The sequence below is a fragment of the Euprymna scolopes genome, chromosome 1 (assembly GCF_053919585.1).
Source record: "Euprymna scolopes isolate OS-2025 chromosome 1, ASM5391958v1, whole genome shotgun sequence".
NCBI lineage: Eukaryota > Metazoa > Mollusca > Cephalopoda > Sepiida > Sepiolidae > Euprymna > Euprymna scolopes.
The window spans coordinates 152,899,233-152,917,316 of NC_136482.1; the positions used below are offsets into that span (position 1 = coordinate 152,899,233).

At 32.3% G+C, this 18,084-nt stretch overlaps 1 protein-coding gene across 1 annotated transcript in view; it reads left to right on the forward strand.

The window, feature by feature from the left end:
- Window positions 1-13,834: 13,834 nt before the first annotated feature.
- LOC145276734 (peroxisomal trans-2-enoyl-CoA reductase-like) overlaps window positions 13,835-18,084 on the forward strand; it is a 64,421-nt gene continuing 60,171 nt past the window's right edge. Inside the window, exons 1-2 of the mRNA XM_080127960.1 lie at window positions 13,835-14,029; window positions 17,087-17,211. Of these exons, the coding sequence (XP_079984086.1) occupies window positions 13,912-14,029; window positions 17,087-17,211 (243 nt within the window). The 5' untranslated portion in view covers window positions 13,835-13,911. The remainder of the gene's footprint in view (window positions 14,030-17,086; window positions 17,212-18,084) is intronic.

Below are 18,084 nucleotides of genomic sequence, written 5' to 3' on the forward strand. Positions count from 1 at the left end.
TGAATGGATCAAGCCGAACGTTGCTAAAATGTTGAAATACTAAATCGATTTTTTTTGTTGTTGTTTGTATTAAAAAATGTGAAGTTTTTAATTAATATTTGGGTGAAGAGGTGTTTACTATACACAGATTCGAAAAAGTTGTCCAAAAACAAATAAATGAAAGCAAAGTAAAGGTAAATTACGTTTCTACATAACTGGATAATTTTTTAGTGTTTTTATTTAATGTAAAATGTTTAATCAGCTCGAAAAACACACTGTTTATCAATGTATTTGAAAAAGACAAATGGTCGTGGACTCTTGAATACGTTAAGTTTGGGAAAATCAGCTAAAAACTAAAAAACTATACAAAACAGTGTCAGAAAACTCCCGAATATATGTTACATATTCGGTGAGTTTCTGACAGTATTTTGTATAGTTTTTTAGTTTTAACACATTTTTATAAACTTAACATAATCAACAGTGTCCACCACCATTTGTATTTTTCAAATACACTGATAAACACTGTTTTTCGAGCCGACTAAACATTACATTAAATAAAATGGGCTTGTATTACTAAACACAGATACAAAAAAATTGTCAAAAAATAAATATATAACAAATAAATGTTATCAAAGGCAAGATAAGTTACTTTTCTACCTAACTGAATAAGATTTTAGTGTTTTTATTTAGTGTAAAATGCTTAATCGGTTCGAAAACATGCAGTGTTTATCGGTATATTTGAAAAATACAAATGGTGGCAGGCTGTGTTGAACATGTTAAGTTTGGGAAAATGAGTTAAAACTAAAAAACTATACAAAATACTGTCAGCAGCTTGCTCAATATATGTTACCATGACATAGGCTGACATATATTCGGTGTTTTTTTTAATAGTATTTTGTATAGTTTTTTTAGTTTTAACTCATTTTCTCAAACTTAATGTGTTTAACACAGAGTCTGCCACCATCTGTAATTTTCAAATATAGCGGTAAATCCTGTGTTTTGCGAGCCGAATAAACATTTTACATTAAATAAAAACACGAAAAAATTATCCAGTTTGGTAGAAAACTAACTTATCTTCCTTTGATAATATTTGTTATACATTTGTTTTTTGACAACTTTTTCGAATCTATGTGTACAGTCATACAAACCCAATAAAAACACTAAAAATTATCCAGTTAGGTGGAAATGTAACTTATCTTGCCTTTGAAAAGATTTACTTGTTACATATTTGGTTTTGATGACAACTTTTTCAAATCTTTGTGCAAGTACGAACCCAAAGGGGGTACTTTTCGGTCTATTTTTTATTTTTGGTATCGTGCTATTTAAAAATAGTTTTTCCAAGTTAAATTTAAATTTCACAATATCTTTTTTTTTTGTATTTTTTTTTACATTAGGTCCACCTCCACAATTTTCTTTAAAATGCCTACTTTAAAAGGTTTTCGACTATGCTGAATAAGAAAATCTCATTTAAAATTTGCAGAGGCAAGTAGTTTTCGAGATATAAGGACTTGTACTATGCACTATAATTCACTGGCGACCATGAATAAACACCCCCAACCTCCCTATATTAAGAACGGCTTTCGGAATAAACACCTCTAACCTCACCTTGTTAAAAATTGTAGAGATGGACCTAATGTGAAAATTTATCTTTTGTTTTTTAATAAATTGTTAGTTGAAAGCATAGAATAGTTACAAAACACCATCCCTTCCCCATGGTAAGAATGTCTGAAAAAATAACGGCTTTCTTGGTAGAAACTTTTCTGTATTCCACCTAACAATTTCTTTAATAAAGAAAAAGCATTCATATTTTCTTATATAAAAACAACTTCTATATAAAAAGAAGTGTACTTTAAATTTTGTTAAAAAAGGTTTTCTTGAAAAAACAAAAACAAAAAACTTTAACCTAACAATTTACAGTAAAAAAAAAAAGCAAAAACAAAACATTAATTGACTAACATATACGAATCGGACCTTATTGCCAAATAAACTTCGGCTACAATGTTGAACACACCGTTCAGATTGGTTCTTTTTTTTTTCAAGTTAAATTCAACTTTCACAATATCTTTTTATTTTTTGTATAATTTCACAATATCTTTTTTTTAAATAATAAATTTTAGTTGAAAGCACAGAATAGTTACAAAACACTCTCCCCTCTCCATGGTAAGAATGGCTGAATAAAAAATTAATTAAAAAAAAGGTATTATTTCAGCATGCTACTAAACCGTAAATTTTCTTTAAAAAAAAACTGTACTTTCACCTAACAATTTATAGTTTTAATAATAAAAAAGTTCATATTTTCTTATAAAGAAACAGCTGTTTAAAAAACAAAAAATAAAAACAAAAAACAAAAACAAAAAAAAACAAAAAAAAACGTGTACAGCCAAGTTTGTAAAAAAATAATTTTTACAACAAAGATAGTTTTATTAATGTTCTTTAACTTTTATGTTTCAAAACACACCTTCTGGCGAGCAATTTTTTTTTTTGCCTGATATAACAAACAAAAACAGTGCTAATGCACTTACTGATCCGCGCTATTTTTTTAATCGTATTTTCAAGTTTAATGAAAGTTTTATATGTTTTTTATTCAATTATAAGGTTAAATTACAGAATAGGTACAAAACACCCTCCACTCCCTATGTTAAGAATGGCTTTTTAAATAATAACGTTATTGTTTCAGTGCGGATCAATAAGTGCACTAGTACCACAAAAACATTTTTAAATTAAAAAATTGGGAAGATAAACAAATGAATTTAAATTTTATAAATAGGGGATTTTTTTTTTTACTTATCGAGTACACAGAAAATGAAATCTTCTAATTCGAGTCGTCAAATCGTGGTGTATGAAATGAATTGAAACAGAAGTTCAGTTCTACTAGAAAACAGTCCCGCAGAATCAGCTTACGAAAAATATTGTTATTTTATTTTATTTGTAATTTGTAATTTTAATTTATTTTAATAACACAAATACATTCCTCGATTCTAAGGATAGACTGTGTGAAAATTTCAATTAAATTGGTAATGTAGAAATATCGAACTAACGAACCAAGAATTAGATTTTTATATATATATAGATATATATTTTTGGGGAGAAATTGTAACTTTATAATATATAAAAAATCAATAGAACATTAACTCTATAATAATAATATATATGTGATTTGCAAGAATTAAAATATCATATTTAAGCATACTTTATGACCGGCCATGCCGGGCGTCCCTGCTAGCTTAGATAAATACTTTTGCAGTTTTAACAAAAGAACTACAATAATATTAGAGTGTCTCCATTTACGCTGAATATCTACAGAATGCCAACATTATTATTTTACAATGAATGAGTCCCCTATGGAATTTCCACAGGTCCTGCTAGTTATTATTTATTCTCAAAAGTTTTCACACATTATCAATTATTTCAGTATTCTCTGGAATCTGAATTGCAACAAATCTCCACAAATTTTGAGCACTCTCCATCTCTTTTGATAACCATTGTAGATAATTTTGCATTATTGCAACAGCCACTTATCACTACTTTAGCACTGGCTACGAATATTAGACTTGGCCTTTTGGCTAAGAACAAAGTGTAGTATTTGTTCTGATACAACACTACACCGTTTCTGTCCTCTATCAGTGGAGTAGAAATCCTCCTAGACAGAGACAATTTTTATTTTTGCTCCTATCCATAGTGCCCCTTTTTGGGGAGCTAGATTTCTCCCTACATTAAAAACCGACCTTGTGTCTAACTCTTCCCTCGTGGGGGAGACAAGTAAATAGGAGCAAGAAGCCTCTCCAAGGTCTCAGTACTCTCTACACTTTTCTTGACCCATGACGACCATTTTGTGTGGTATCAGCCGATGCTGGTGCCATCACAATGTTGTCATTTTGTTTTGGGAGGCGGGGGGGGGGGTAGGCAGTTTCAGTTTCATTGGATTAACGCTATGATGTTCTTTGTATGTTTTTTTTATTTTCTATTACACCTCCTATGTGACTGGGTTGGACGGGGAGGAGGAGGAGGAGGAGCAGGAGGAGCAGGAGGAGGAAAAAAATTTCCATCAATCAATAACTTATAATTGTTTTTATTTTACATGGAAATATTCTAAAAGGACCACTAGGTCATTAGGTTGGGGTCCCCAACGCTGCGGCCTTGCGTGAATACGTTTTACACGCATGCACATAAACAATCCTGTCAAGTAGAACACTCATAGATCTTTTTCTTCAAGCAATATTAATACTGCCCACACCTGTTATGGCCACATTAGACCACTCCCGATTTGGTCAAGGAACATTCTTGCCATGCTTTTAATTTTTTAGTCTAATAGCCTAAAATTTGTGAACAAACAAACAAACAAAAAAAAAAACAAACAAAAAATAAACATGAAAATGAAATTATGTATCCGATGATGTACCTTGTCTATATAGAATAAGGGGAGATAATTTTTAAATTAGATTTTTAGTGGGTGATTACCCACTAAAACGGTGATAAATAATGAAGATAAGAGAAATGAAAATCAGAGTTTGAAATGAGAGATTTTATAAATGAATATTACTATTCAATCACAGTGGCAAAAATTTTTTTTAGTTTTTTAATTGAAAATAGCTGTATATATCCTGTCGTTGTGTATTCAGTAGTTTTGATAGATTCTTATAGTGTTGTCGCATGCCTTCAACCAGTCACTGTAGAGGTCCCTAAATACTGGAAAGCCTTCTACCACTTTCTTTTAAGTTCTTCTTTCGGACAGCTAGACTTTGGAATTTCCTTCCTGCTACCTGCTTCCCTGAAATTTAAGTGTAACGTAAGGCAAAATCTTGCTCATCTCCCCTAAACATGGTCCTAAATAGTAGCCCCTTATGTCCAAGTCATGGTATACCTTGTTTGGGATGAACACGTCCTTCCATGTGTTAGGTTTGAAAAGAAGCAAAAGAAAGAGAGAGAGGGGTAGGGAGAGACGAGAGAGCTGATGTATTTTGGTTTTAGATTACGTACTAGCCTGGTTGCCCGGTGTTGCCCGGGTGTTTGGAGGTGTGTGTTGTGCAAAAAAAAGAAAAAAAAAAGTTGTAGTAGGCAGGCAGGCAGGCTCAAACCCATGACGCAAAGGCAGAAAAGAAAGTGGAGGTGTGTGTACGGGTGTTGGTTGAGCAAAAAAAAAAAAAAAAAAGGAAAATTGCAAGCATTAAAAAAAAAAATAGGAGTAGTAAGCAGACTCAAACCTGTATCACGGCAGAGGAAAAAGAGGTGAAAAAAAAAAAAAACTGTCCTACCGATGTGCCCCCTGTGGTTGTGACGTCACGGGCAGTCGAAATAACACCTTTTATGTGACGTTGCGGAAGCAAGGGTTGAATGACTTGCAAAAAATGTCAGAAAAAAAAAAAAAACCCAACTCTCCCTGTACAAAAATGCTCAGTTGAGAGTGAATAAATTAATGTTTTGGCCAATTTTTATTTGTCGTCTGAAGGGCTGAGCTTCAAAATGATATCAATCTCATGAAAATCCATCGCCATACATTTAAACAGATTTATAGATTATAGAGGATGAAATATTGTAACAATTATGCATAGGCATCATACATGCCAACTGGTGCCATTATTTGACACTGATCAATTGCATCTCCACACAGTTCAATATATGTTAATTGGATTTCCATGTAGTTCGAGCTCTGCTAAGACACTCTATGTGATCTGGCAGTTAGAGTTAGTGGTTTTCAAACGTGATCTCTTAGCCAAACTCATGGCTAACAATGACACTGCTTTTTGCAGTCAACAATTAAGTTCATGGGTGCAAATAGCACCAGATTCTAACTATGCTATGCTTTCAAACAGTTCAGAAATGGTAAAGTTTCATCAGAGAATAAAACAAATCACTGTGCGAAAGAGTTGTCCTATTAGGAAAACTATATTCTGGTACAACATTACACCCAAAGACGACATGTACACCTTATATACATCCAGTAATATAAGATTCACATAAAAAGTGCTAGTGTACCCCAGTTCAACTAACAAGAAAGACCAGTCTGATACTAAGAAGGGGAGGTAATTAGAATGAAATCTCCACATGGACAGTGCATATCGAAATTTAAAGCATGTTGTCTTACTGGAATAACTAGTTCACGTGCCATATCTCGTTACACAGAAAATGTGCATCAATGGATTGGTTTGAGGCCTTCAAATAATAATGACAGTAACGCATAGCCAAGAAAAATTAATGGGAAAAAAACGGTTCTAGTTCAGTGCAAACAGCATTGGTACCTCTCTGAGGAAGAAGTAGGATTAATACTGATTGCAGTTTTTGATTTTGCAGTTTTTGATTTTGCAGTTTTTGATTCAGACGCCAGCACGTTTTACTATACAGTCTATGTTGTTTCTTTTTTTTTTTTTTCATATTACAAACTTTGGAGATCAATTTGTCCAATTTTTACTGCACTCATTCACTCATATTTAAAGTTTTTGATTAAAAACCAATTAATGATCAGATTCTCTCCAAATTTGCAATATATATATGTATATATATATATATATATATATATATATATATATATATATATATATATATATATATATATATATATATATATATATATATATATATATATATATATATATATATATTCATTTTTATTTATTTATTTTATTTTATTTTAGTTTGTCAAATATATTAGGGAAATATTTTATTGCAGACCACTTTCATTTAAGGATTCATGGACAATTTTCTAAAAAAATAAAAACAACAATACTAATATGATTTTTCAGCCTTTTTACATTTATATAATTTAAAATATTTTGCCTGACTCGAATATCTATACATATAAAGTAGTAGCGTTTGTGTGTGTGTGTGTCCAACTCTCCTACAGCTCACACCACTGGACCGATCATGGCCAAACTTAGGATGTTAATAGTCCCCTATCTAGGGATGGTGCACGCCATTTTTCAAGGTTAAGGTCAAAGGTCAAGGTCATAGGCTATGTATATATACTCTCTTACAGCCCACACCACTAGACCGATCATGAACAAACCGGACATGGTGATGGTCTCTGACCTAGGGATGGTGCACACTATTTTTCATATCAAGGTCATATTCACTGCGGCTCTTCATAAACTCACCCACCTACGGATGGTGCACACCAAGTTGGGGTTCATCACCATCCCAGGGGCTGTCACCATGGCACAAGCCAACTTCTTTGTGAATTTGAATCAGATCACCCTCCTCCACTTCCATCCCCTCAACCAATTAAACAAATGTTAACCATTGTGATTCTTTGTAATTGTTTCAATTTTTATGTGTAACAATATAAGTGTCAACTTTGATTTCATCTATTTGCTTTAAAGTTCATAGTTGGATTTCAGTCACTTCAGGAGGTAGTTAAAAAAATTTAAACAGTTTAAGCAATAGTTGCTCTTGCAAAGCAGGTACCCGAGTGTACAGCAAAGTCCTGCGTGAAGTGCAGGGATCTTTGCTAGTATTTTCATAAAATTTAATGGGGTTGGTGAAAATAAAATGCAATATTATTATGTTTAGAAAATTTTATGCTTTTGTCTTTAATATATGCTTTAATGGTTTAATTGTTTGAATAAAGAATACAGTTCATATTCTTTTTTCCTTAACCTTTGGATTTTCGATGCTGGCTCATCTCCTCAGTATATTGAGCTATTCTCTTTTTGGCTGGGATTGCCTTAAATGATACTACCTTCAAAAAATATAATTATTTACTATAATAATTATTAAATACCTACAGACACTAGTGTTTCATCCTTTTGGGAATCATCAGTGCATGGTGTCACGATTAACACCAGTCGATAGATTCGAACCCAGTGACAGAAGCCATCTGTGGCTTCATTAGCAAGGACCATATCCATTCAGCTACCGTTACCCGCGAGAAAAATGCTGTTGAATTTTAAACATTTATTTTTTAAAATGCTTTTTAACGTCTGTCAGAATGATCTAATCCTTATATGATGATCTATGCATAAGAGCTAAACTGAAAGTGCTCAATGATAAGAAACAAATTTCTTATACACTAGACTTGCACCCAACATTTTTCTTAAAGTAAATGATAATTTAACGTGTTCTGCAGACAGTAATTGTCTGTATTTTTTTTTTTTGTTGTTCTCCAGACGTTTACGTAAAGTAAATGATAATTTAACGTGTTGCTTGCCTACCCAGGAAGGCAAAGTTAGACGCAAGGTCATTTTTTTATGTTAAAATCCCTCCCTCACCATGGTTACTCTGGTTTGAGACATAAATAATAGGCTAGCAGTGTCAGAAATCGTCTACAAAAATTCGTGGTAAACACTGGAATATTTAGACTTACTGTCTTTCGAAGCTTATAACTTCTTGAAAAATCTAATTCAAACCCTATTTTTTTTAATTAAAGGAGCAAAGACCAAAATCTAAAAAAATAACAGGTTTAAAAGCAAATTATGCAATATTTGTTTTTTTAAATCGGTTTTCCTTAAAAAAGGTTTAAAAAAAAAAAAACAACGAAATTTTACTTCCTTCGATTATAAAAAATATATATAAATTCAAAAAAATTACTTACCTATAAAAACTAGTATTCGATGAGTAGTTCAATTGTTCATTGTTAAGAATTTATCCATATTTATACTTATATTCCATGTCCTTTTTAAATAAAATACTTTTTAAAACAAGGATTAAAAACAAATGCAAACTCACAGTTTTTTTTTTAACTGTTCAAATAAAGGGAAACAAGTCTGATTTTATTCGCCTTTATATTCCGGCGCCTTAAAAGGACATAATTTATATGTCTTTTTAATGCGTTCTGTAAACCAAATTTAGTATTTTGGTCCTCCGTACTTAAAAACCGAACACATTCACTTATAAGTTTTTATTGTTAAACAAAAAAAAAAAAAAAAACAATTGACCGATTTTTAATTTTTTTTTTATTCTCTTAATGAAATACATGCGTTTTTGATTGATATATTTTAATACTTCTTTATCGACTGAATTTTTTTTTTTATATCTAAAAAAGAAATATTGAATGAAATAGAAAAAATTGTTGTAAGCATCCCATATTTACTTGATATTCTAAGCATAACATAAGCTTCCACTTAAAAAAAAAATTCAATGTGTTTTTTAAAAATAAGGTTTTACACTTTGGACTTTACAGGTAAATTTCCAAAAAAACTATTCTTTTTTGTTTTAAATTAGAATATTTTATTTATTGATCTTTTATCTTCAATTTGTGATTTTGGTACATAGATTAATTATTAAAATTTTAATATACATTTTAAAAGGGGGGGAGTTAAAAAAAATTTTTGTCCAAAATATTATATTAAGTTTTTAAGTTTATTGAAAAGAGCATAAAATTTCACATTGACCCTGAAAATATCGTAAAAATTGAACCAATAGAAACATTTTGATAGATTTTTAAAGTTTAAAAATTGAAAAATATTTAACTCGTAAAATTCAATTGATTTCATTACGTAAAAAAATGGCTGCATGAAAGCGCGCCGGCACTTTGTAAACAATGTTTTTTTTTTTTTTTTAATTATATTTCTCTTATTTTTTAAACAAATTTAATAGTTTATTTTGGAAGTATATTCCATAAAGAAAATAAACAACCCACTTTAAAATGAGAAATTACGAGTTTTTTATATTTTATTCGCAGTTTTGTGTGAGGGTGTCAAAAATTCCCTCAAAATTCTGATACACCTAATAATAGGCCCTTTTGCACTTTAAGGAACCTAAAACACGTTGAACAAAAATGGAACAGAAGTCGTCTTACACCGGTTGAAAGAATGTCATTTGATTGGATAGCGAAATATTGATGTCATTTTATAAATTAAAAAAAAAATGGAATAATGAAATCGACAATATTAGAAAACAGATTTTATTTTTTAATAAATGATTTTTATTAATGCAGGAATTTTTAAAACAATTTTTTAAACGTAAGTTTGGATCTGGTAGGAAAGTAACATGGAAAAAGAAAAATGAGTACTTTTATTTTTAAACAAATTTAGGTAATATACATATTTAATAATTCTGTGGAGGATACTTAACTCCGTTATTTGGAGGGGGACTCGTGTAGTGAACTACTACTATGATGCTGCTACGATATACTTCCCTTATTTCTCTCTTTCTCCCTACTCTTCTACTTTTCCCTTCCCTTTATAAATAAAATGACAAACATCGACGGAATTGTTACTTAAATATGACTAACATTTTAAAAATTCTTCTACAATATCATTTTTTTTAATAATAATTATTAAATACTTAGTAATTAAATTCTTTTACAATAATTTCAATTGTTAAATTCTACCCATATTTTATCGTAATAATTGGAGAGCTAATTAACTTTTTTAAATTTAAAATAAAAGTAAAATAGTTCACTATAAACAGGCGACCGAATTGCGTTAATTAAATGACTTTAACTCTTTAAAAATTCTTTTACAACAATTATTTTTATACTATTATTAAATACTTATTACATTCTTTTACAATAATTTCAATTTTTAAATTCTATCTTAACTTTAAAAAAGTTAGAAAATTCTTTTACAATATTATTTTTTATACTATTAATTATTAAATTCTTTTCCAATAATTTCAATTTTTAAATTTTATCAATATTTTATAGCAATGACGTCCATATATCGCTATCCAACCGAATGACATTTTTTCAACCGGTGTAATACGACTTCGTTCCATTTTTTCTTAATATTTTAGTTTCCTTAAAGTGCAAGAGGGCCAAATAATAATTATCTCAGTCTAAAAGGATTTTTTTTCACTGACCAAGGGGAAAAAGATGGTGCTAATGCACTTACTGATCCGCACTATTTTTTTAAATCGTATTTCCAAGTTTAATGAAAGTTTTATGATATGTTTTTTTATTCAATTGTATAGTTAAAGTACAGAATAGGTACAAAACACCCTCCCACTCTCCATGTTAAGAATGATGTTGAAATTTTTAATAATGAAATAATTTTTTTTTTTTTTTATGTACACCTATTTCTCATCTCGACATTTAGTGAAAGGAAAGCACTCTTTTGACCGGCCCTTTGCAGGCCATTTCCATCATCATCATCATCATCATCATCGTTATAATTCCCTTCTAGCAGTCGGCTACTCTGCCACCTTCTGGAGTGGGGTGAGGAAGGGGAAGAAAGAACTTTTCCCCAGTTTCATCAGTTCGAGCCTAGCCGGCCTAAGAAGAGGAGGCTAATTTTGGCTCCGTCAAAAGGATTTTTGACGTTAAATTCTTACGTTTTTTTCTCTCCTCCTTTGGAGAAAGGCGTTTGTTTAGAACTCCATTACGAGGTACTAAACTTTTAACGTAATTTTATTCCCAGTCATTAAAAGACAACTAGTTTCTTACGACTGGAAAATTAGTACCAGTTATTAAAAGGCAAACAAGAGTCTTACAAATTATTAGTCTCAAAAGATTAACGAAAGAAACCGTCGTGTTTTGAAGAGTTCTTTTCTGTAAAGAACACAAATTAATTTCGCCGACGAGACGAGCAGAATATCGGCCCTAGAAAGAAAATTCCCTCTTTGTTCTAGGAACTTAAAAGATAATTCAACCAAAGTTTCCTCCAGAAAGGAAATCTTCCATAATACAAGAATTTACCCCGTATTTGTACACATAAAGCCTACCAAATCCGCTTTATGGTCTTCTGTTTCTCCTCTTTGAATTAAAAGGTACCTGAACCTTCATGAAGGAAAATTATTTTAATTCTTTCTCCCATTTAAGGCGGGGGAGGGCAGAGCAGTAGCTCTAGATATCACTAAGGCTTTTGACAAGGTATGGCATGAGGATCTCCTCAGGAAAATTAGATCATAGGGTATCACTGATAGAATACTTAACATAATTAAATCCTTCTTAGATAAGAGAAAAATCCAGGTTGTCCTCAACGGTCATGCATCTAAACAATATGATATAAATGCGGGAGTGCCCCAGGGGTCTATCCTTGGACCTCTACTGTTCCTGATATTCATAAATGACCTCCCCGACAAAATTTCCTCTGAGATAGGTATATATGCTGATGATACCACACTCTATAACAGGCACGACAGGAAAACAAATGAACACATTTCTAAAGAAATGTCAGAAACACTAGAGGATGACCTCCAATCTGTAGTGGAATGGGGACAAAAATGGATGGCCACGTTCAATGCCGCCAAGACTAAACTAGTTTCATTCAATAATTACAAGAAACCTTCTTTACCACCTATAGCAATGGCCAACGACTCTTTATCTGAGAGTACGTCTTTCAAGCTCCTTGGCCTAACGTTCACAGGAAACATGAGTTGAAACAATTACATCGAGGGCATTGCCAGGGCCGCTGCGAGGAAGGTGGGCTCTCTCTACCGTGCTAAAAAACTACTAACACCCGAAAGTATCCTGTACCTCTATAAGGCCATCATTCGCCCATGTATGGAGTATTGTTGTCATATTTGGGCTGGTGCATCGGCTACTAGTCTCTCGCTCCTTGACAAAGTTCAAAAGAGAGTCGCAAATCTGATAGGCCCTGAACTGACATCTTAGCTTCAGCCTCTGTCCCATCGACGAAACGTTGCATCCCTCAGCCTGTTCTACAAGTATTTTAATGGTGAATGCTCTAACGAACTGCAAGCACTTGTGCCCCCATGACGTGAACACCCTCGACAGACCCGACAGGCTGCAAAATCCCACCTCGACACAGTAGAGATCCCTAGATGTAAAAGATCTTTCTACTCCAGTAGTTTCTTTCCCAGAACCGCTAGACTTTCTAATTCCATTCCAAGTCCCTGCTTCCACAACTGTACTGACGTGCAGAAGTTCAAGTGCAACGTGAACAGACATCTTGCTGCCCAAATGCCTACATAGTGCCCCACTGCCCCACTGCCCCAGTAGCTGTTGCCCCTGATAATAGCCCCCTACACCAAAATGGCAATGTGCCTTGTTTGGGGTGAAAATGTAATAAAAAATAAAAAATAAAAATAAAAAAAGAAATAAACTTTTTGTTTGTGATTACTTTCGGAAAAGAAAAAAAAAACATTTTGTTAAAGAAAGACTGAACATTTCGTTAAAAGAAGGACTGAATTTAAAAAAAAAGGACTTTTTTGTTTTCTGTTTTTATATGTTCTTTTCTTTCAGCCTTTCTTACAAGTAAGAATTGTCGTCTTTTTTGTATTATTTTTTATTTATTGTTAATGTTTCATACGGGTTGTTTTTTTTTTGTTTTTTTTACCTCAGCCATGGGAAATAAAGGCAATTGATAACTTTTTGTTTTAATAAATTTGGATCATTTTAAACACATTCGGGTGTGTATTTCTTTTGCTCATTTCTATTAGTTTCCCTTCTCCAACAAATTTGGTTTGAATGCATTTTTTCCTTTTTTTTTTTTCTTTCATTTTTGTTACCATGAAAAACGGATTTTGGTGACGAATCCAAAATTCCGTTAATGGCTTTTTAAATAATAACGTTATTATTTCAGCACGGATCAATAAGTGGATAAGTACCAAAAAGATAAAGTGTAGTATCGGATGATACTACACTTTTCTCGAAGCTAACAGCCTGTTAGCTTCGAGAAAAGTGTAGTATCATCCGATCAATTTAATTTGTACCTAATTGATTCGTCTGCGAGATAATTGACCTGTTAGCCTAACAGGTCAATTATCTCGCAGACGAATCAATTAGGTACAAATTGATTTTAATTTATTTATTTTAAGTAACATTAAATTGTTCGAGCCGAAACGCATTTCATTTTCAATAAATTATATGACTAAAAAAGGAATTTCTCTATTAAATGGCAAAATGCGTTCAATTGTTTTCATTGCGAATTATTTCGGGGACACAAAACGGAGGAAAAATGATCTCTTAAAGTTTTCATTGAGAATTCGAGAAAATCAGGTGGAGGTAACTCTAATCGCCTTTAAATTACCTCCCCTGAATAACTCGCGCTGAAAGGCAGTAAAACTTAACTTTACTCAACTAACAAATTTGTAACCATGCCAGGTTCAATACGAAGTATTTTCCGCCCTAATCTTTTTAAAGGGAAAGTTGCGATAGTGACTGGTGGTGCTACGGGAATCGGACAAGCTATTGTCACGGAGTTGTTGCATCTGGGTAAGTAAAAACAAACCTTGAAGAATGTTTGACTTTGAAAACGCATGACGACGAGAACGAATTTCTAAAACTTTGCGGTATTCGACCGCTTCATTCAATTTAAACGTTCTTGCTTTGTAAGAAGAAGAATAATTGGGTACTAGTGCACTTACTGATCCGCGCTATTTTTTAAATCGTATTTCCGAGTTTAAAGTTTTATGATGTTTTTATTTTCTATTCTACAGAATACAAAAAACCCTCCCCTCCCCATGTTAAGAATGCCTTTTTAAATAATAACGTTATTATTTCAGCACGGATCAATAAGTGTACTGTACTAGTACCAATATGTTTGAAGACATCTGTCGTTGAATAAAGTTGGAATGGTTGATTTAATTTTAGTAAATTTAAATGAGTTCTGTTGCAGGTACACAAGTTCACAACATGTCCGCCAAAACTGAATTAACGCCCACCTTTTCTGCAATGAGAGTAAATTAGATGTAATAACTGGTTTAAAAAAAAGGGGTTATTTTTTACGACCTGCCCCAACGTAGTATAAACACTCCCAACCACCCATCTTAAGAACGGCTTTTGGGAATAAACACCTCCCCAATCTCCCATGTTAAGAACGGCTTTCGCGGTTGGGAGGAGCTTAATCCAAAAGCCGTTCTTAAGATGGGGAGGTTGGGGTTTTTATAATACGCTGCGGCAGGTCGTAAAAATTTATCAAAACGGGTGCTTTGCTTGTGTAGATATTTTTAACCAGCGCATCATTTCAGGTGAAAACATTATTTCGTACTTCTGTGCCATGTCAAATTTAGTATAAATTTTTAAAAATACAAAAAATGATTCAGTAGAAAAATAATTACAAGTAAAAATAGAATTTATCGAATTATCGAGTTTTATCGTATGTTTTTTAATGTGGAAAAGTTCTGCAACCATTTCAGCATGACAAAATGACTTATCCTCCTGCACTTAAATTGAGGGTCCGCCATTTTAAAACACAATATATCAGAACGTAATTGTGGCTGATTTTTGGTAAAACTTGTGGAGAACGCTCCGTTTTAAAGTTTTTAAAAAATCGAAAGTAATTGAAATAACATTCAACAATTGTACTTATATACATTCTAGTGCACTTATTGACCCATGCTGAAATAATAACGTTATTTAAAAAGCCATTCTTAACATGGGGAGAGGAGAGTGTTTTGTACCTATTCTGTACTTTAACCTTACAATTGAATAAAAAAAAAAATATATCATAAAACTTTAATTAAACTTGGAAATACGATTTAAAAAATAGCACGGATCAGTACCATATAGGTATATATAAAAATGAAAAAAAACTTTTTTTTTTATAAAAATAAAACTTTGTTAAAAAAGAAATAATTTGATTTTTATATGGAAAAAGTCAATTTGGTATGTCGCTGTTTTCAACCAAAAGAAACGGCTCATCAAAACAAGATGTCAATTCAAAACATCACAGCTGACGACCTTTCGACAGGTACTTCGACATGAATAATTATCCCGTGGAACACTGTAATAGTACAATTCCCATTAGAATAATATTCACAACTTCCCCAGCTTCAATTTCATATGACACCAACAGATGATTACCTACAATACATTAAAAACAAACACAAATCAAAAATGAAGACGACTAGTGTTGCAAATCACTTTTGAAGACTTTATTTTGTGGCCACAGAAAATCATTTTTAATCATTTTCTATACTTACCAGCTATCCATGTACCAACCTTACCCAGAAAAAAAGAGATAAAGTATAGAATAGTTAATCTATTTATACTTCTATTAATTTGGATTGTTTTGTGTATTCATTTAACATAAAACAAGGCCGATAGCCATTAGTCGCATGCTCTCGTGTAATGAATGAATGCGTGAATGTAGGATTGATATGTTATTCTTAAAGATAAACTAAAATGACCGAAAAATGGGCTGAAATGACTAAAAAAAATAAAAAGTAAATGACTTAGAATGACTTTAATGAACTTAAGGATGACTTGAATGACCTTAAGAATGACTTGAAGCTTAAAAAATAACTGGAATCCTTCAAGAATAACTTGAATGATCTGGAGAATGACTTGAATGGCTTTGAGATTGACTGGTTGTAAAGTGGGTGATCATTTTACATCAAATTAATAGAGAAAAGTGATCCCCCACTTTATATCACAAAAATTATGCCATTTAAGTACAGCATGTAGTAAGAACAGATACTATACTTTGAGATATTAAATCCTTTATTCAGGCAAAAAATGAACATGAACAAAAAACTTAGGCACAAGGCCAACTAAAAAGGGGAAAATGGGGGTCGTTGGTCACCCTTGTCACCCTAGAACTAAAAAGTTTCTCTTAGCTAGAATCTTCTTTCACCGTAATATCGCATTCGCCCTTTCGTACTTGGGGGACGTCCTACTTAGCACCCAATTTTTAAAACATTTTTTATTAGCGTGTAAAAAAAAAAAGATAACAATAAAGGTAATACAATAATTCATTTGTGTCGATGGCGGGAAAAAAAAAAAAAATTCCAGTAGTGATTACTAGAGTCCTCCCAACCTCGTCTAGTTCATAGACTGCCCTTTCCACTTTGGTTTGTAAAGGAACCTGAGCTCCTGCGGGCCAGTCTCTAAGTGGGGATGCTCTCTAGATGGGATGAAATGGAGAAAAGAAAATTAGGTGGGGGGGTTTAGTGATTGATTTCTTTCTCTCCAAGATGGGTGAAAAGAAAAAAATTGCAATTAGGTGGGGGTGGGGATCTTGGCGGCTTCCTAATCGGGAGGGGGGGGTGGAGCACTCACTCAGCTAGCTAAGAGGCTAAGGATAAAATTACACTTGACGGAATTGTGTTCCACATCTAGGCAGGGAACACGTATTCAAATTTGGCTCTTTTTCGTACACACAGACATGCTACCTGTATCCATCTTCAGTCAAATGCCACGCGATGCAGCCTTCTTCTATCACATCTGATCTTCACCCATAGTTGGTGTTTAAAGAAAGATTATTTCCCCATCTTCTCACCATGTATTTTGACTCTAGATTTGTGATTTTATTTTTTCTTCCCTCTTCAGGATGCCGTGTGATGATTGCTTCTCGAAAGGTGGAGCGGTTAGAGAAAGCCGCAGAAGCATTCAGAAAGCAAATTCAAAATTCAGAAATAAATTATGTGAAATGTAACATCCGTGAAGAAGAAGAGGTAACAATCTTACATTTTTTTTTTTTTTTTCAGATTTTAAGGAATCACTTTTGTTTTAAGATTCCAAATTGAAATATGTAAAATCATCTCTTTTAGCTGATGTACAACAAATTCTAAAAAATGTATTTCAATTTTCTTTAAAATTAAAATCTATGAAAACAAAAACATCTGCCTACATTGATAAATTAGCATATGTAGATTTTTTTTTATATATCACTTTTTTTTTTTTTTTGATATGCCTAGGCCGAAGATTTATAAAGATATCGACTGCCATTTGCCAAAGATGTGAAATTTCAAAGATAGTAACAGTCATTATTTTTTTCACCTACAAAGATCAATTGTATATCATTTAAAAATTGGAAAGTAATTAATATAATCAAAAATTGGAATGTTTTTAATATAATCAAAAATTGGAAATTAATACATATTTTTTGGTTGAATATTGAGTTCTGATTTATTTGCCCCCTCCCTCCGACGCAACAGGAGGTTGGTTTTTAATGAGGGGGAAAAATCCAGCTCCTCAAAAGGGGACCCTCTCAATTGGAACATCAATTCAGAAAAAATGGTAAAAAAATCAAATATACAGCAAATAAATGTTACCATCTATTATATAAACAGCAAATGTCTAAAAACTTTCGATCCTTCGGACATATAATATAAAAAATTTAGAAAAAAATATTCATTTTCTTCTACCTTAACGACTGCAGAATCTGATGAGGTGGGGGGAGGGGTCATAACATCGTCTCTTTCTAAACGATTTCACCATCTTTGCATAGGTTAATTGCTTTCATTTCGTTTACCTTAAATACATAAATTTGCAGTGTCATGCTATGGCTGTCGGTATGGCCAAGTGGGTTAGAAAATTGACTGAGA